General features: G+C 53.5%; 2 protein-coding genes across 4 annotated transcripts in view; one reads left to right on the top strand and one right to left on the bottom strand.

The window, feature by feature from the left end:
- Positions 1 to 764: 764 nt before the first annotated feature.
- Positions 765 to 18,612, bottom strand: FADS1 (fatty acid desaturase 1). 3 transcript variants are annotated; one of them, XM_060103948.1, is made up of 12 exons: positions 18,595 to 18,612; positions 10,223 to 10,333; positions 9,462 to 9,659; positions 8,713 to 8,814; positions 8,481 to 8,609; positions 4,433 to 4,493; positions 2,990 to 3,066; positions 1,987 to 2,084; positions 1,722 to 1,818; positions 1,392 to 1,471; positions 1,159 to 1,284; positions 765 to 816 (listed from the first exon to the last, which is right to left on the bottom strand). In XM_060103948.1, exons 1-12 carry the CDS (start codon positions 18,607 to 18,609, stop codon positions 765 to 767), a joined length of 1,146 nt encoding a protein of 381 aa, XP_059959931.1. In that variant the 5' UTR covers positions 18,610 to 18,612. The 3 variants fall into 3 exon arrangements, with proteins under 3 accessions (XP_059959931.1, XP_059959930.1, XP_059959929.1); XM_060103947.1 differs by lacking the exon at positions 18,595 to 18,612 and adding an exon at positions 12,285 to 12,491; XM_060103946.1 differs by lacking the exon at positions 18,595 to 18,612 and adding an exon at positions 10,611 to 10,640.
- The window catches only part of FADS2 (fatty acid desaturase 2), a 61,032-nt gene continuing 54,593 nt past the window's right edge, over positions 12,489 to 18,927 (top strand). Inside the window, exon 1 of the mRNA XM_060103942.1 lies at positions 12,489 to 12,950. Within this exon, the coding sequence (XP_059959925.1) occupies positions 12,489 to 12,950 (462 nt within the window). The remainder of the gene's footprint in view (positions 12,951 to 18,927) is intronic.

The following is an 18,927-nucleotide window of genomic DNA, read 5'->3' as shown; positions in this document are numbered from 1 at the left end:
AGATGCCTCCAACACCACAGCCCTGGCCTTTGCCCTCCCTGCTTCTAAAAGTGGAAAAATTGCCTCTCCAGGAGCCTGAGGCAGACATGGGTCACACCTAGCCCTAGAGTGAGCCAAGCTGCCAGGCCTTAGGCGCTCATGCTTCCTTTCTAAATCTTGCCCAGAAGGTTCAGCTGCTCTGCCCTCCTCCAGCCTGTGAACCTCTGAGGTTTACAAGCAAGAGTGGAGAAGGCACTGAGAAGTGGACCGGTAAGATGAGCTCCTCCCTTTCCTGGATGGAATTTTTTTTTTTTTTTTTTTTAGCCAAACTGCACGGCATATGGGGTCTTCGTTCCCCAACCAGGGATTGAACCTGCACCCCCTGCATTGGAAGCACGGAGTTTTAACCACTGGACCGCCAGGGAAGTCCCCTGGGTGGAATTTTAGTGCTAAATCTCTTCCTGATTTCTGGGTTCAGTAGACCCTTCCTATTCTAACACCCTCCTGACTCCCTGTTTGCCCACCAACCACTTGCATCTGCTAAACAAAAAAGGAAACAAAACTTTCACATCCCTGTCCCAGCAGCTCCACCCCTCCTTCCAGGGGTCTTGCGCACCCCTCTTTGGGTCTTAGATCTGTGCCTAGAAGATAAAGGGGAGGGGTTTGAGTCAGAGCCTTTATCTCCTCAAACCACCCCCTCTGAATATTAGGATTGTAGTGGCATTGTCCCCAGGCCCCCCCTCTGCTTTGGCTCCAAGGCTCTTCTTCCAGATGGGAGGCTGCTCTTATTGGTGGAGATAGGCATCTAGCCAGAGCTGCCCGGACTCTCTCAGTGAGCTGAGGGGACAAGATGGGAGCAGGTGGTGAGGAGACAGTGGAGAGGAGCCCCAAAGCCATACCCGCCAGAAGTGCAGCAGTGAGGCCCTTCCAGAGGTGACGTAAGGCCCCCTTGACGTGAGCACTCGCCTCCCCTTTGCTTCTGAGAAAGGGCTTGGGCCATGGCACTGAGAGCAAAGGCCCAAACTGGCCACAAGACCAACAGAGCACCTGGCCTTGGCCTTGGTGACCTCCATTCCAGATGGCACCTTCCTGTGGCTCCCACCCCATACTTCACCACTGACCCCACTGCCCTGCCCCCTTCCAGCCCTCCCAGCCCTCTTCCCAGGCTCAGATACTCACTGGACAATGTCGGCAAAGGCTGAGAACAGGGGCTTGGACTGGTACTCTATGCCATGCTTGGCACACAGGGACTGCACCAGGGGAGCCACTTTGTGGTAATTGTGTCGAGGCATCGTGGGGAAAAGACTTCACGGAGAACAGGGGACAGTCAGTGGCCCCAGCTCCTGTGGCCCCCCATCCCCCTCCTACGTGGACCCTCCCCAGGTCCCTGCTTCCCAGGCCTCTCTACTCACTGGTGCTCAATCTGGAAGTTGAGGTGGCCACTGAACCAGTCATTGAAGGCTGACTTATGGACATTGCATGTTGCCTGGAGCTGGAGGAGAAGGTCGGGGGAGCATGGCTCTGGGTACCAGATGGAAAGGCCAGCCCAGCCTTCTCCAGGCAAAGCTGGCCTGTCCCTGGTCACTCCCTTCTCCACGTGGTGGCAGGAGAGAAGCTTCAGGCTAACGAGGCAAGGTTTGGGAGCGTCTGTTGTTACCACCGCCCACCCCCCTACCCTGGGTCTGTGCCCACCCACCCTTCTTATTAGTTGTGCCCAGGTCTTCCAAGTGACTGTCCCTCACCTGGGTGGAGACCCAGTCCACGTTCCTGTCGTAGTCAATGTGCATGGGGATGTGGTTCATCTGTGTCACCCACACAAACCAGTTGCTTTCCAGGAACCTGGTGGACATGGCACCCAGACAAAACCAGTACAAGCAGAGCCCAGAGCTCTGACTCTCGCTCAGAAGCTGCTCCAACCCCGCCACCTTCCCCAGCCAACGCCCCCAGACCAGACTGGTTACTCCCACACATCTCTGCGCTGCTCCCTCCTCCCCATTCAAATACTACCTGACCATGAAGAAAAGGCCCAGGAAGCCTTTCAGTCCCAGCAGCGGCACGTAAGTGAGGAAGATGCGGACGTAGAAGCTGATCATCCAGGCCAGGTCCTGCAGCGAGAGGCACAGCCCTGTGACAGCACAAAGCACCTCTCCTCTCACGGCACTTGTTCCCCTGCGTGGAGCAGCCATCCTCCCCGGTCCTCAGACTGGAGTGCTCACAGCAGCCTTTCTCAGCTGCCCGTCCGGCACCTTCTAGCCCCGCTCCGTCCCTAGGGGCGCCCCCAGCCCTCCCTGCCTGATTCCTTCACAGGTGCCAGGTCTCCCTGCCTCCACTTCCTCCCAACCCGTCTCCATCCTTCACTCCTTCATCACGCTGCCAAGTGAGTCTTCCAGGATCGTGGCTCAGTCTGTGCCAGTGCCCTGATCAAATTGCTGATGAGTTTTCTGCACCACCCTCCTCCCCTGACACCCGAGTCCTCCACCACATGTCCAGTGACCAGATTCGCCCCTTAATTCCCAGCTTCTCTGCTCAGAGTCCATCCCAACTCCCCCGCCTCTGCCTGTCCTCCAAGGCCAGCTAGGTAAGTGACTTTGCAAAGTCTTTTCTGATGCCTCCCATCCAGCCAGATGCAGTCAGGCCCCTTTCGAAATCCCCAAACCTTCTGCCTGTACCTCGTCTGGTGTCAACCACATCCTGTTTCATCAGAAGTTTCCTGAGTGAAGGTGCCATCTCTTATTCATCTTCCCCCTCCCCAGCCTGGCCCCTGCTTTAGGCCGAGCACAATAGCCTCAGGAGATAACTCGCTGAATTAAATAGGGCATCAGGAGTCAGGTTGCCTGCTGAGCCCAAATCATCTCACCTAGAGATAAGGAAGGGTCTCTACCTAGTTCTGTTACTTGGCTCTAAATTAGGCCTGGAGTAAATCTCAGTGGGATTTCCCCTGGAGAACCCCCTTCCCATCCCTCAGGGTACTGGAGACAAAGGATGTGGGATCTGGGGGCCGGATACTTACCACCCACTTCTTCCTCTGGATAACAAAATAGAAAATATACCACTGGAAGTAGAGAGGCAGCAAGGCTGGGGGCCCAACTGGGGAGGAAATGGACACAAGGGGGGAGGTGTGAGCAGCACTAAAGGGTCACTAAAGGGCCAGTTGGTGCTGGACAGATGGCCTCCAGCACAGGGCTGCCCCTCTGGCATCTCCTCCTGTTGCCCCTCCAGCTGCCTCGGCAGTCCTCAATCCACTGGACCCGAAAGGTGCTGAAGGTGGGCATGAGTGCAAGTCTGAAGAAAGCAGAATCTCCCAGTGGATGCTGAGAGGGTGAGGTGCGGGGAACGTGGCATTCTCTTCCATGGAAAAGGACAGCTGGGGAGACAAGCTCCACGCACAGAACCTGCTCTGCCCCTGTGCCTTTAAAAAGGTACTGCTCATCCTCCTGGCCCTACGCCTGTCCTTGCAATCATCTGCCCTGTGCTCCTGGCTGCTCCACCATGCAGATGAAGGGACGGGAGCAGGAAAGGGTGTGTGTTGAGTGGGGGGAACCCTGCTGATCCTTCACAGGCTGAAAGCTCTCTTCCCTGGACTAGGGAAACAAGCTTGTGCCACCCAACCTGAAGCAGCCTGGAGGTCGGCTGTGGAGAGGGGTGGAGGAGCTTCTCTTAGAACTGGGAGTTGATGTGGGTCCTGTCCTATGTGCTCGTCGGTTTCCTTCTGTGTCCCTTCTCTGCAGGGCCCTGTTGTTACCTATAAGCCCAGCATTACAATGCCCACACATGGCTCTTCTATCCTGACGTGCCATGTATTCTAACCTTTTTTCTGGACGTTTCTGCTCCACCTTTCTATCCCATCCCCCTTTCTCCACAGGGATGGAGTAACAGGCAGTTAAGATAAATTCCTTTGAACGAAAATGGGATCAATGGACTCATCCTCTCCTTTCCCTTTAGAAATTTGAATTTTTAAAAGGGTTTAAAAAATTTTAGACATTATGGAGATTTTTAAAGCAGGGAATATACACAACAGTCTTCAGAAAGAGCTTAGGACAACCACCGCGATGTTTTCTCCCCAGCTCCCTCTTCAGGTCCAATCCTCCCATTGCTAGTCTATCTACCTTTGTCCTTCTGGGTGTTAAACTGTGTCCCACTGCGTCACCTTGGCCCTGGCCTGTTTGACAAGATTTAAAGTGAGGTTTCAGGCTTAGTCGGGATGGCCCGCCACCATTCAGTTCCCTTGTGGAAGCCAGGGTGGGGCTGGAGGAACTAGTTTGCCCCCAACACAAGTGACCTTTGACCAAACATTAGCCTAACTCTTGCCTTTGCCCCTTGAGAAGGTAGACTGCCCCCTTGCAGGGGGCACCCTGTTCCAGGTGGAGAACTTCCTCCAGCCTTCACTTCAAGTACCGCAGTCCCGGGGCAGCATCCCAACCCCCGCCCCCCGGGGCTGGATGAGGACACTCACTCAGGAAGAAGTATCTGTGCTGGTGGTTGTATGGCATGTACTTTTTCTTCTGTTTCCCAAGCTGTGAAGGAAAGCGAACACACATCAGCACCCACAGGCCAGTCACCCATTCCCCTCCCTTTGTGACCTTGGCTTCTCCCTGCTCAGGAGCCGAGGCCTCCTGCGGGGGCCGGCAGCTTGCTGGCGCTATGGAAAGCTCCAACAAGCCCAGCCTTACCTCCAGCTCCTGGCGCGTGAAGGCCAGGCTGCTGGATTTGCCAAGCGCGCCACACCGTGGACGCAGCTCGGTGGCCCTGGCCCACACCCACACCCACACCCACACAAGGCCTGGGCACAACGGAGCCTGCAGGTCCTCAGTACTCCTCGTGCTCAGCCCGAGACGCCCTTATCAGGTTTCCAGGCCCCTCCACCTCCCCCCCTTCCTTTCTCCATCTGGTACTCTTGACACCAGGGTCTCCACAGACAACAATTTTTACCCTTACACGGGCCAGGATCCCCTCTACATCCAGTCCCTGACCTTCTCCAAATATTTCGGTCTCTTCAAGTGTCAACATGAGCTTTATAAAATCCCTTGAAAGCTAAGCACAGTTTGGCAAATATTTGTGGAAAGATTACCAAAATCAGCTTGGCAATCTGAAGGCTCTGGCAAGGTTTTCCCCCGCGGCTGGTGGTGATTTTGTAAGCTGAGCGGCCATAGAGACAGGCTGGGGCTGCCAGGCTAGCCAGTCAGTCCGGGTCCCCTAGCGGGAGCTCTCACAACCATGACAGTGAAGCTCTGCGCTCATTTTCTTTTTTTTTTTTTTTTTTTTTTTGCGGTACACGGGCCTCTCACTGTAGTGGCCTCTCCCGTTGCGGAGCACAGGGTCTGGACGAGCTGGCTCAGTGGCCATGGCTCACGGGGCCAGCTGCTCTGCAGCATGTGGGATCTTCCCGGACCGGGGCACGAACCCGTGTCCCCTGCATCGGCAGGCGGACTCTCAATCACTGTGCCACCAGGGAAGCCCTCTGCACTCATTTTCAAGTCATGGCTCCTTCTGTTCCTCGTGTCCTGGTTAGTTCTGGCCACCAGACGACCACAGGGCACAGGAGGGACTCTACCCCAGAGCAGAATGCCAGCTCACCCTTCTTTCATGAGTCCATCTACTGTTTTGACAGGACATTTACTGATACCTTATCCTGTGCCAGGCACTTCTGCTAAATGAAGCCTTTCTCCATTAAGTGATTCATTCAACAATTTATTTATTGAGCATCAATGTGCCCGGCATTGTTCTAGGTGTGAGGATACAGAGATGAATAACACGAAATTCCTACCCTCGTGGAGCTTATCATCTGAGGAGAGGAAGCTGGTGATAAATTTGTAGACAGAGCTCAAGGTAATTACAGATTAAAAACAGGAAAATATGACAGGAAGTGAGGTAGGCGGCGTTTTGGCTAGGGTAGTACTATATATGGCCTCCTGGGGCCCTGACATCAGAACTGAGACCTGAATGGTGAGAAGGAGCCAGCAACGCAGACATTCGGGGGAAGAGCATTTAAAGCAGAGGGAACAAAGGTTTGGGACGTTCAAGGGACAGAAAGAAGGCCAGTGTGGCTGGGAATATAACAGAGGAGAATAGTTGATAAAGCCAGAAAACTAGGGACGGCCGCATCAGATTTTATTCCAGTGGGGATGGGAAGCCCGGGACGGCTTTCAGCAGGTAGCACTATCTGCTTTGCGCTTTAAAGGCTCACTCTGGCTAGAGGTGGGGGAATGAACTGTAGAGGGCAGGTAGAGTTGAAGGGAGACCAGTGAGAAGGCTGGAACAATAATCTAGACCTGAGATGGACCAGACCCGGGGATGGGAGGCAGAGGAGAAGGAGAAGTCCATGGACTGGGATATGTTCTGGAGGCAGCAAGCCTTGCTGATGACCTGGAGGTGGGGGTGAAGTTCATCCCATCCCGAGCAACATTAACTGAGGCAGGGGAAGCCGGAAGAGGAGCATCTGTCTTGTTTGGTGGGGTGTGTAGGCAGAACTCTGACCTCCTTATTTTGGGACTCTTAGGGAAGGGAGCCCTGTCCGCTGGCTGCCTCTTCGAATGGCAATCAAATTAGGATTGTAATGGCCATTACAACCCTGATAACTGCCCCCCTGTGTTTCAACTCTTGGAGGCCAGAAAGGTGGTATTTCGGGTGAAGTGTCCCCTGCACCTCCTTGTCCAGGAGAGTTGGGAGGCACTGGGGCGGATGCTACTGGGTCAGCCCAGGGATCAGTGCTCAGTCAAACTGGACCCAGTGAGGCTGAACCAAGTGCCCAGCAGCCTGTAGCCCACGCATTTCCTAACAGCCTAACCTCAGCCTCATAACCAGGCAAAAAAAAAAAAAGTTATTTTTTTCCCAGAGCATTCTCTATTTTTAGTGTCTGCAGATAGGAGTTTCCTAAAAACCTTAGTACCAAGAAGCAACAGAGGCAGTGGTGTGAGAAGACTCTCTTCCACTTAAAGACTCCCATCTTCTTTTTTTTTTTTCCCCCGGTACACGGGCCTCTCACTGTTGTGGCCTCTCCCGTTGCGGAGCACAGGCTCCGGACGCGCAGGCTCAGCGGCCATGGCTCACGGGCCCAGCTGCTCCGCGGCATGTGGGATCTTCCCGGACCGGGGCACGAACCCCTGTCCCCTGCATCGGCAGGCGGACTCCCAACCACTGCACCACCAGGGAAGCCCTCAGCTCTTTTTTAAAAAAATCTTCTAGTGACACCAGCAGTGCTACCAGAGCCTCACGCTCTGCCCAGTAAATAACCCTCTAAGGCGCCACGGGAGCCACGGGAGGCTGAGGCTGGTTCGTCATTTGCACAGTGTTGGGCATGGAGCAAACCAAGTAAGTCCCTATTTAGGAAGTGGGAAAATTAGGACCTTGTGGCAAGCCTCAAGCTAGGGGCTCCCGGTGCTAGGACAGACAGTGCTGCCAGAGCCTGCCCCCAGGTCTCCTCATGGCCGGAGAGGGGAGGAGAGCCAGGCTATCTTGAACTCATGCCTGGAACTGAAGTGTATTTAACAACAGTTTAATTCCTGGCGTGTTGAAATGTTACAATGTGCCATGAAGTGGGGGAGGGGGACCTGGCACAACTCTGACTATAGCCTAGAGCCTCGGGACAAAGGGTTTTATTTTATTTATTTATTTATTTATTAATGTTTTGGGTCAAAGGGTTTTAAATTAACTTTTTTTTTTTTTTTTTTTTTTGCGGTACGCGGGCCTCTCACTGTTGTGGCCTCTCCCGTTGCGGAGCACAGGCTCCGGACGCGCAGGCTCAGTGGCCATGGCTCATGGGCCCAGCCGCTCCACAGCATGTGGGATCTTCCCGGACCGGGGCACGAACCCGTGTCCCATGCATCGGCAGGCGGACTCTCAACTACTGCGCCACCAGGGAAGCCCTAAATTAACTTTTTAAAGAACTCCCCTGGCCACTCAGAGCCGTCCATCGCTTTACGCTCACTAAAGGCTCACCAGATCTCCACCCACCCCCAGGCTTTAGCAGCTACATTATAATGGTTGCTCACACCCTCAGATGACAACTCAAACCCAGTGCTGACCACCCTGAAAGTCAGGCTAGGATCAGGCGGGTGGGAAGAATTACTCAGTGAATGAATATTCTAGATAATGGGCATCAGAGAAGAGTAAGCCAGTGTAGCTGTTGTGTAAGAGAGAGGATTACAAAGTGCAGGGGGCTGACTGCCTGGGGTGGGAGTGTCTAAAAAGCACCTGCAAGGAGGGCCATCCATCACCTTCAAGGCCGAGCAGGGTTTGCACAGCAATCTGGTCATCTTTGGGTCCTTAGCAGCGTGGGGTACCTTTCTGCAACAGCTATTTGCTGACTTGAACTCATGAGGGAGGACAGGTGAGTGTCCTGGGCAGCCTGCTTACTGCCTGTGGCGTCCCACAACTTCCAAACAGCTAGTCAGCCCGGCCCCCAATGTCTTGCCCACACTGACAGCATTGTGAGCACTTCCCTGCAAGCCCTGTGTGCTGCCTGGCTCCCATTCTCCGAGACCTTCACCGATACCTCTGCTCACCTCCACAGAGAGGATCTTCCCCAAGGCAAAGAAGAAGGGGTGCATGTTGATGTCCGGGTCTTTGCGGAAGCAGTTGGGCTTGGCATGGTGCTGGAAGTGCAGGTGGTTCCACCAACTGGCAGGGGCCCCCTACAGAAAAGCGGGGCATGAGTATGGAAGCCTGGTGCCCCCCCTCCCCCAGGCAGCCCCCTGTTGACTGGAGTTTCAGAGAGCCCCTCCCCGTCCCGTTGACCTTCAGGTGGCCAATCACGAAATGATGTAGCAGGTGGTTCCATGTAGAGGTGCTGAAGACGGACAGGTGTCCAAAGTCATGCTGCAGCCAGCCAGCCTGGGCCTGGGTGAGAAAGGCTAGCACTGAGAGCAGCCCACCAGCCCCACATCTGTCTCAACTGACTCGGCCTCTCCCTCATCCTTCCTGTGCTGGCCTAACTGAGCACATCAGGAGAGGAGTCAGGAAGCCTGGGTCCTGCTTCTGGCTCCGCCACTGACTCACATGGGAGCTAGGGCAAATCACTACCCCTTCCCTGTTCCTCAGTGTCCCCAGCTCTGGAGTTCGGTGACTTCCGATGGACTGAACATCCAAACTACAGAACAGGACAAAGTGACAAACTCAGGAAAGTGGAAGGCTTAACTGATGGGTTCTGACAGCCAGGTATTAGGGCCCCAGCTGAGAAACCAGAATCTTGGTTCTTGGCACACCTGGACTGTGAACATGAAGTTTCAGAGGAGAAATGCCACGGGAAGAAGGGAGCCCTGGGAGAAGCGGCTGGAGAGGCCGTGGGAGAAATGAAGGTGCACGTGTGGTGAAGACGAGCAGATGAAAGCCACAGACAACGGAATGTGTGCTCTTTCTGCACCAACTCTCCCGCACATCCTCAGCTCTGCCCTGGACAGAGGGCTCCTTGGCCTCCCGAGGGGTACAAAGAATATTCCCCACGGAAGCTGAGCTGGCTGTGTTCCTGACAAGCCCAGGGCTCTCACCTGAACTGTGCTGAGCAGCACTGCACAGAGGAGGAAGGGCAGGAAGGATGTCCCAAAGAGCCGAAGAGTGAGCCAGGCAACGACATCCAGCAGCAGGATGTGCAGCAGGTACAGCAGGAAGAAGACGGGGTTCGCCTTCATGAGCCCCACCCGCTCCACCGTGGCCTGCAGCTCCCGGAACTCCTCAGTCAGCTCCTTCTGTAGAAGAGTGGAGATGGGTGTTATTCTCCCCAGATGCAACCCAGCACTGGAGCCAAGGACCCTCTTAAGCTCAAGGCCCTCCCACCAAGGTAGCTAAGGGAAGCCAACGGTCCTAGGTAAAGATACCACAATGCTGAGGAAGGATGACAGGAGGTGCTATGGGATCAAGTCTAAGAGCATGTGGTCTCTGGAGTTAAACAGAATTCATTCAAGCCACTGCTGTGCCACTTAGCAGTGGTGTGATCCTTGGCCGAGTTGCTTAACCTCTCTGAGACTCAGTTTTCTCATCTGTAACTGTGTGTGGATTATATGATGTTATGCTTGGCACAGAATAAGGGCTCGGTCGATAGGTCTCATGTTGAGGATGGGGATGGTGGTGGTGGCCTTGTGAGAACCACAGGTTCCAAAGCCCTGCCACCCAATGACTACGCAGAAGAAGCAAGGATCTCGACATTCCCAAGAACTACTGACTGTGGTCACCTGTGACCATATCTAGGCCTTCCTTCTACCCTTTGCCCCTCAACAACTGCAGGACCTCCAAACAGCAAACGGGGTCTCACATTCTTAGTGGGCTCAAAGCTGGGCTGCTCCGGAGACAGTTCTCCAATCAGGAGAGAGTTCATATACTTCCTCACAAGGCCCTTGTTGATGTGGAACGCCACAAAGGGATCCTGCAAGTTTGGGGAGAAGGCAGAACAGTGAGGAAGTCAGCCCGGCCCCCCGAGACCTGTGGAGGGCTCACACCAAAGACCATCCTCCTGATCCAGCAAGGAGGCTGCACCCAAGTTCAAACAGACCCCACCCCCCTCCAGGCAGCTGCCCTTTGAGAGTGCTCAGACCTGTCCCCGGTGTCCACAGCTCAGGATCACCCAACAACTGTGTTCTAGGAAGAAGGGTACCATGCCAAGGAGTAGGAAGCACGGGTAGGGCGACCACAGAAAGACCTGCCTGGGCCGGCCTTTCCTCTAGGTGTCTCATGAAATGTGCTGAGGGAGACTCCCTGTGTCCAACTGGAGCACTTTTGCATTTCTCCCCCTTCCCTCCGCTGCTGTTCTGGTTGGGGTTCCATATTTCCCTTCCCACTCTGAACACCCCCTGCCTTAGGGCACTAATTTTGGTTACGCAAGGTGGGGTCCTCAGTGACTAGATTAACGAGATTAATGTCCTTTAGGTCAGACAGCCCCAGGCCCAAAGCCACAAGCTTGGAGGCGGAGGGAGCCGGGGCGGAGCCGGCGGCCGGTGGCACCACACATCCGGACCAATCGCGGTCTCCGCTGCGGCCGGCCCCGGCCCTAAATCACACTGCAGGAAGCCTGCTCCGTCTACGCATGCGCCAGTCCACACCTTCGCCTTCGGCCACTGCCTGAGCTCCCCAGTGGTCACTCCGGAGAGGAGCACAGGCTCAGGCCTCGACTCCCAGGCCAGCCGCGTCGGAGGGAGCGGCGGGTCCTTACCGCGTTACGCTGCACCGCCACATCACGGGAACCCTAGTGGCCCGAGGCGCGCTCCGAGATGTCAGGGAGAAAGCTGGGGACAGTGGAAGGGGTCACGCCGCTAGGCGAAGGATGGGGGAAGGATATAGGGGGAGGGGACACGGCGAAGCGAACGCTCCAAACTTTGGGTCCCAAGGAGTGGTCTCCCAGCTCTCAAACCCAGAAGGGAAGTGCTAGGTGCTTTAGTTCCGAGAGCAGGTTGTCTAGAGAGGGAAGCAACAGAATCGGGGCTGGGACGCGCGCTGGCCCGCAGTGAGGCCTGAGGGAGGAGGGATGCGACCCAGCACCGGGCCTACAGCCCAGGACTGCAAACAGCTGCTGGCCTGAGGCTGAGTGACCTCCCCACAGGATTCCAGGACTGTTCCAGGGCCCTCGCTAAGTGTATGCTGATGCAGCCGCCCCCCGCCCCCCAACCCCCCCCACACACACCTTCAGCACGCTGCTCCCACTCTTTTTTTGTGCACGAGCAGGCGCTAGCCCTCTCTGGCCGGTGCTGCCCCTTCCCTAGCCTCCGGTCTTCACCCTGTGCAGGGGTTCCTAAGGCAGCGGACACTAGGTGGCTTCCCCCCTCAGGAAAATCCCCGAGTGTGGTTCCCTCGTTCTCTGCCCTGCTCACGCTCGCCAGTCTAGTCCGGCATGCTCGGCCCAGACGGGTCTGCACTTCCCTCCCAGCCACCAAGACAGGTCAAGACTTGATCCCTCTCCCTGCCACTGACCCCTCCTCCCTTGGTGTCGGCAGTGCCGCCGTCCGGGGGTTCCACATCCCCGCTGTCCTCCCTCCTACCCCTGCTCCGGGGACTGCCCACGCCTGGAGAACGCAGACTCCGGGCAGCAGACGGAGCGCACGGACCGATGGCGCGGCCCTTTGTTTGTGCGTGCACGTTGCCGGCCTCCCTCCCTCCCTACCTACTCCCCAGACTCCACTTTTCGCAGCCTCTCTCCTGCCCTTGCATCCCCTATTCGCAGCACACCCAATCACCTGGCAACCGGTACGCTCCTGCGCCTCCCGGCTTTTCCCCGAATTAGAGTGTTCGGCCCTGAGTGCCAAATCTCTTGTCTCGCGCGCTGAGCCCCAGGCTCCGACCGCCCGGCCCCGCCTCCTCCCGTTCCCTGGACTGGCAGCGCTTACCGTGGCGTCCTGCCCCGCGTAGTGGCTGATGACCCGGGAGCCCCCGGGGTGCTGGCGCGTGAACTCGCTGATGTTGTACACCTTCCGGTCAATCACGAGCCACCGCTCTTTGTCGCGTCCCGAGCGCTGCGCCACCTCGTCCCAGGTGAAGTAGCGCGGGGTAGGCCCCTGGGCCGGGGTCTCGGGGGCCATCGGGGCCGGGCGATGCCGCGCGCCGACTGGGCAAGGGAGGTCAGGCGCGCGCACGGGACCCGCGGGGTACCGCGCACCGGCCTCGAGTGCTCTGGGAGCCGGTCCGCTGGCGCCCGCCTAGAACCCGCCGCCCGCGCGTCGGGTTTTCAGCAACCGAGGTGGTCGGCGCCGAGCCCCGCTGCGCGCGCTTCTATTGGTCGAGCCGCGTGGCGCGGGGACCGAGTCCCCGCCTTCCCTCCGGCCCCGCGCGGGCGGGCGCTGCAGGAGGGTCGTGGCAGCCCGGCCGAGAGCGGGGACGCGCGCCTCCTCGCGGGCTCTTTGCGGGGGTCGCCGCCGGACCCCACTCTCCGACTCACGCCTGAAGCTCACAGGGGGCGCCGCGGGCAAGATAACGGTTCTTGTGGAGGCTCCTGGGTGCGGGGCCCGGCTCGCGGGGCGGCGGCACCGGGTGCGCGGGCGCCCTGGGCTACTAGGGTAGGGTGGGCTCGGCCGAGCCGGGTGAGTGGGTGCATGGAGGGCCGGCCTCGCGGCCTGGGAGGCCTGCCGGGCCCGCGGCGTTGGAGATTGAGGGGTTTGGTGAGGGGGTGTGGTGAGGGGTTGTCCCAGGGGCCTCGTCTTTGGGTTTGGGCCGTCCTCGCCAGTCTCCCGACGCTGACCCTCCAGAGATCCACCTGATGAACTCCCGCCTCCTCACCACGCCGCTCCACGAGTTGTGCGGCTGGAAGTTAAGAGCCTGAGAATCCTTGGCAATTATCTTGAAACAGCGTAATTACGGTTTGCCTGCGCTGCGGTGTGGGAGTGGTTAACGCTTGACTTTGCTCAGTATAACATTAAAAATGCCCCACAATTTTCGTAATTCTGTGTGCCTTTTTTTGCTTGTTTGTTTTTATTTTTATTTTTTTTCAATTAACTGGGATCCTTAAATAAAAGGAAGTGGCCTAGCATCTCTGGACCTCTGGGAGGCCCTGTGTGAAGAGCCTGGGTCTTCCAGCTGAGGCATCAATGCTCCATCCTGGAGGAACCTGGGAGCCATAGGAGGCCTTTAAGTAGAGAGATTAGGGGTTCAGAGCTCTGAGCTTTAGGAAGGGGTGAACACAGAGGCTGGGGCCAGGGGGGAGGGGGAGTCAAGAAGCTGTTAGAGTTATGAAGATATTCAGTTCACATACTAAATTTTATTTATTCAAAAAACACTTTACAAAGCACTACGTGCCAGGCACTGTTTTTAGTGCTTTGCAAACATTAACTCATTTAATCCTCATAAGAACTCTTTGAGGTAGGAACCTCACTTACAGATGGAGAAATTGAGCCACTGAGAGGTTAAGTATTTTATCACACAGTGAGTGGCAGGACTGAGCTTCGAACCAGCCTGTAGCTCTGCTGTCTCTCCTCTGATTATACTAATGGGATTCTGCAGCCAGGGGAAAGGAGGCCAAGCTTTATTCCATGCACTTGAACTAGGGTCTTTGCCCCTGGGAGTCAGGAGACTAGGAGAAATACAGCCAGATTTCTGGTAGAAAAGGACCTTCATCCATTCAACCCAAATCCCTCATTTCTTGAGATATGAAAATTGAGGTTCAGAATGGGGAAGGGACTTCCCAAGTTCCCAAGGGGAAGCTCCAGTTAAGATGCAGGCAACTGCACCTTGCTCAGGAATGGTGGTCCATGCAGCTGCCCCTCTAGACAGCCAATTTTCCACTTAAATAAAGGCTTTGCTGAACAACTTCACGGTGTGTAACACAGGAGGTGGGGGACAAGGGGCTCGTGAAGGATGAACTCGTGGGATTTCCTTAAGACAGTTGTCTTCTTTTTGTTGTATAGAGGATAGACACCTTACAGACCAGTACGCTAAACCTACTATTTAACGGATAAGGTGACTGAGATCCAAAGCGTGGGAGCCACACATTTAAAAATAGGACATCTGGGGCTGGAATTTACCCTAGGACTCATTTATACCTTTTATTTCCTCTCTGCAGGAGTTCCTAAACAGTGGGTTCAATGAACGTGCTTGATATAAGTCCTCCCTGGTTCCAAAAAGAGGTGGCAGTGTCAGTGTTGCTGTCTTTGCTTCTCTGGGCACCTTCTTCCTTCCAGGTCCTTAGACCCGCCTCTATAAAATGGGAGAAGGCAGGCCTGAACAGGTAAGCCCCAGACCTTCGGATTTCCCCAGGAAATTGGTCTGCACTGCCCCAGCCATTGATGTCAGCTTTTTGCTGCTCTTCTAATGCAAATTTACAGTACAAAGGATCTCTATTTAAAATAAAGCAAAAAGGGGAATTCCCTGACGGTCCAGTGGTTAGAACTCCGTGCTTTCACTGCCTAGGGCCCAGGTTCAATCCCTGCTTGGGGAACTAAGATCCCTCAAGCTGAGCAGCGCGGCCAAAAAAAAATTGCAGTGCTGAAAAAATTTTAAACATAGATATTAGTTATATTTATGAGCATTTTCTTAGGCTAAGTTCTATGTGTGTAATTAATGCACTAAGTAAGAACATTTTTAGGCTTCTGTTATGTGTTGACACATTGCTTCTCAGCAAAGTTGGTTTCCTGAGCATTTACTGTGGGTTGTTTAGTTTCACTGCAGCTGCTGACACCAGAACAAGAAAGGAATGAATGCTGATCTGCTGCTCCCTGGCCAATTGCCTCCCCGCCAATACTGTGAGCTCTAAACATTCAGGAATGAAGCACCACTACTTGGGGTCTCTCCTGGGAGTCTCTCAATCCCCCACATTCTATCCAAATAATTGTACTGTCAACCTACAAGCAAGTTCTGTTCTAAATGCATTTCAGAGTTAGAGAAGACTCTATCAAGTTCCAGCAGGATGTAACCACAAAGGGAGGCAATGTGATAGAATGGGAAGAATAAGGATTGGTATTTGAGAGACCTGGGGAAGTCCTGCTGCTCCACCGGCTGCTGTGCAATGTTGGATGCCATGTTAGCCTCTCTGGTCACAGATTCCATATCTAAAGTAAAGAGGCCAGATTCCTTCCAGCACTAGCAGTTCCTGCCTTTTTTGATGAAAATGTTACTCAAGATCCCATATCTCTGGTCGACATTCACCTAGAGATGATGCTTTTGATAACAACTCCTTAGATAGACTAGATAATCTTAGGTAGACTACCCAATAGTTTCCTGTCATTTAAGGCAACTGAATTTGACAGCCTTATTAAGTTTATGCCATTTTTATTGTTGAAAATTCTTGAATTTTTTTAATAGTTAACAACTTTGGCTGCAAATTAAATTGTTATCTAGTGTACTTAGTTAAAGTAGCTTGGCCTGATCAATATCGTTCGCTAAGATAGTATGTGTACGTTTTTTTCATACAACTTGTGTCCTTTGATCTTCATTATTTAAACAAAAAAAAAATTGAGTAAGATAAGTCAGAAGCTACAGTCTCCATTTTATCATGAGGAAACTGAGAGGCTGTGAGACTTAACATCAGGCAGTAACTGATGGAGCAGGAATACTCATGTGGCCTGTGATTGCTTTTGACCTGTGACTTCCCACAAGAAGGAACAGACACTCTTCCCCAAAGCCCAGATCCACGGCTGCATTTGTGACCTAGGCCTAGCCAAGCAGAATGTCTCTTTCCTCTGACAACTGTAATTGGCCCAAGGGTCAGAATGTGACCTCAAGCCCAGTCGAGCCATTCCTGGGGGATTAGTGCAGGAAGCAGGGGCTGGGGAAACATTCTTTCTGCTGGGGTTGCTTAGCAGGTGCAGCCATTTTTTTCTGTCCCATGGAGACGACCTTTCTGCAGTAAGAGAGAAGCAGGCCAACAGGGAAGGAAGAGCAGAGACAAATATCGTGTCGAATTGCTGCTTCCAGAGGCCCTGGTTTCTGAAGCTGTTTAGTTCTGTGACCTATCTGGCTAGTCCTCCAGGCTAGGTGAGCCAGTAAATTTCTTTTTTTCCTTACACTAATTAGAATTCCTTTTTTGTTATTTGCAGCCAGGAAATGAACCTAGAACCTCTGCTTCTTAGGCCCCAGGGCCCTTTCTTCTAATGTTAATAATAGCAGGGAGGGGCTTCCCTGGTGGCGCAGTGGTTGAGAGTCCGCCTGCCGATGCAGGGGACACGGGTTCGTGCCCCGGTCTGGGAAGATCCCACATGCCGCGGAGCAGCTGGGCCTGTGAGCCATGGCCGCTGAGCCTGCGCGTCCGGAGCCTGTGCTCCGCAACGGGAGAGGCCACAGCTGTGAGAGGCCCGCGTACCGCAAAAAAAAAAAAAAAAAAAATAGCAGGGAGTCATCGAGCACTTCCAATGTGCCAGACAGTGTGCTAATCACATCACTTATTTACTGGACCAAAACTAGAGTCCCAATCCAGAAAGGCTGAATATGGGACCTTGGAAAAGAGAAACCCCTTCCCCAGGTACCATGGCATCTGACCTATCTTTTTAAGGACTGAGGAGATTAGAGTTTTTGTAAACGTGTGGCCAAGTAATTCTGAAACTGAGTCCCCCTAAAACCGAGTTCCCTTACCGAGTTTATGATTAATCTCTTTATCAAAAACCTATTCCCTTTCTTGTCCCCTCTCACCTCAGTCCTGTGCTAACTGAACAGTCATCAACCAGAGTCAGATGACTAAAATTACTATTGTTGATAACATCATTAAGGCACTGAAATTGCTATTCTAAATATCATCATTAAACATACAAACTCAGTAGTTTCTCCAGGGCAATATGAGCTAACAGATCCCTGAGCCATGGACCACTTGGCCAGAGAATCGTAAACCAGAGACATCCTGGTTTCTGAAACTATGTTTAAGAAATGCCATAGAAATCTCACAAGATGATGATTAATCCCAGCCTCTTTGTTCTTCCCCCTTTAAAAAAAACCCCTCACTCAAAGACCAAGTTAGAATACATCTGAGGCTTGTCTCCCATTCCCTTGCTTGGTGCCCTGCAGTAAATCCTTACTTTGCTGCAAATTCCCGCTGTCAGAGTTGGGCTTTCTGTGCCACGGGCGCCTGAGCCCTTGCTGGGTTTCAATTCTGCCGTGGTAAAGAAGGGTGCCTAACTGTGGGGGGAGGGCTCCAGACTGCAGCACACTTTTCTTCTACTTTCTTTCTTTGGTTGAGGCAGGTCTTAGTTGCAGCAGGTGGGCTCCTTAGTTGCAGCTCGCAGGCTCCTTAGTTGTGGCTTGCGGACTCCTTAGTTGTGGCATGTGAACTCTTACTTGCAGCACGCATGTGGGATCTAGTTTCCTGACCAGGGATCAAACCCGGGCCTGCTGCATTGGGAGTACGGAGTCTTAACTACTGCGCCAGGGAAGTCCCTGCTTCCTTATTTTTATCAGCCATTCTGATTTGATGATGTGCATTGAATTTTTGAGAGAGAGGCCTGAGATAAGTGCAAGATATTTTCATTGCTAAGTCATTTTTAAAAAATTTCTAACCTGTTGCTCTTTTTTAAAAATAATTGACGTACAACATATGTTAGTTTCAGGTATACAACATAATGATTTGAAATTTCTATGTATTGTAAAATGATCACCACAGGAAGTCTAATTAACAGCTAAATCATTTTAGATTGCAAAACTCTAAAGGTTCACATCATTACATTTAATTACCCTCAGGCTTCACAGTGAAAACACAAAGAGCATTTGCCATTAAATTTATGTGGTTAGTCCAGATCACTCTTTTGAGCTTCTAACTCATGTAGCTCATGCCTTGTGGCCACTTCCATTAGGATGTCTTACCATCGTATCTGGATTAGCATGTCCAAGCCTGAACTTGCCATCTCCCACTTCACCTCTCAAACCTCCCCTTCTGCTGTCTTCTCCATCGTTAAAAATGCTCTGTTCAGGGGCTTCCCTGGTGGCGCAGTGGTTGAGAGTCCGCCTGCTGATGCAGGGGACACGGGTTCGTGCCCCGGTCCGGGAAGATCCCACATGCCGTGGAGCGGCTAGGCCCGTGAGCCATGGCCGCTGAGCCTGTGCGTCCGGAGCCTGTGCTCCGCAATGGGAGAAGCCACTACGGTGAGAGGCCCGCGTACAGAAAAAAAAAAAAAAAAAGCTGTGTTCACTCAGCGGCACAAGCTAAAGACCGGGGAGTCATTTCTGAAGCTTCACTCTCCAATGAGCTGCCGTGGTTGATTCATTACCAAGTCCTGCCAGTTATACCTCCAAAAATAGCATAAATGTCCTCCCTTTCCTCATTCTCCAGTGTCTCCACTCTATCCCAGCTATTGTCACTTGCTCAGATTCCTGCATTACTCTCCTCACTAGCCTTCCTGGCTTTATCCAGATTTGACTCCCTCCTATCCAATCACAGAACAGCTAGAGTGGTCTTTGAGAATTTAAGATCATGTCAGTTTCCTGCTTAAAACCTGTCAATGGTTTCCCATAGCACTGGAAATAAAATTCGTATTCCTGTGGGCCCTGCCTACATCTCCACTCTCATCTGGTGGCTCTTTTCCCCTCACCAAGGATACTATGGCCACAGTGGCCTTCCTG

The sequence above is a fragment of the Mesoplodon densirostris genome, chromosome 7 (assembly GCF_025265405.1).
Source record: "Mesoplodon densirostris isolate mMesDen1 chromosome 7, mMesDen1 primary haplotype, whole genome shotgun sequence".
NCBI lineage: Eukaryota > Metazoa > Chordata > Mammalia > Artiodactyla > Ziphiidae > Mesoplodon > Mesoplodon densirostris.
This window is presented reverse-complemented; position numbering and strand designations above follow the sequence as displayed.

Excerpts from the sequence above, each read along its gene's own strand:
- FADS1 (XM_060103947.1), bottom strand. The coding sequence starts at position 12,476 with ATGGCCCCCGAGACCCCGGCCCAGGGGCCTACCCCGCGCTACTTCACC. Across the intron at positions 8,815-9,461 it reads TGCTGCTCAGCACAGTTCAG|GCCCAGGCTGGCTGGCTGCA; the intron begins GTGAGAGCCCTG and ends TTTCTCACCCAG. Across the intron at positions 1,285-1,391 it reads AACTTCCAGATTGAGCACCA|TCTTTTCCCCACGATGCCTC; the intron begins GTGAGTAGAGAG and ends TTCTCCGTGAAG.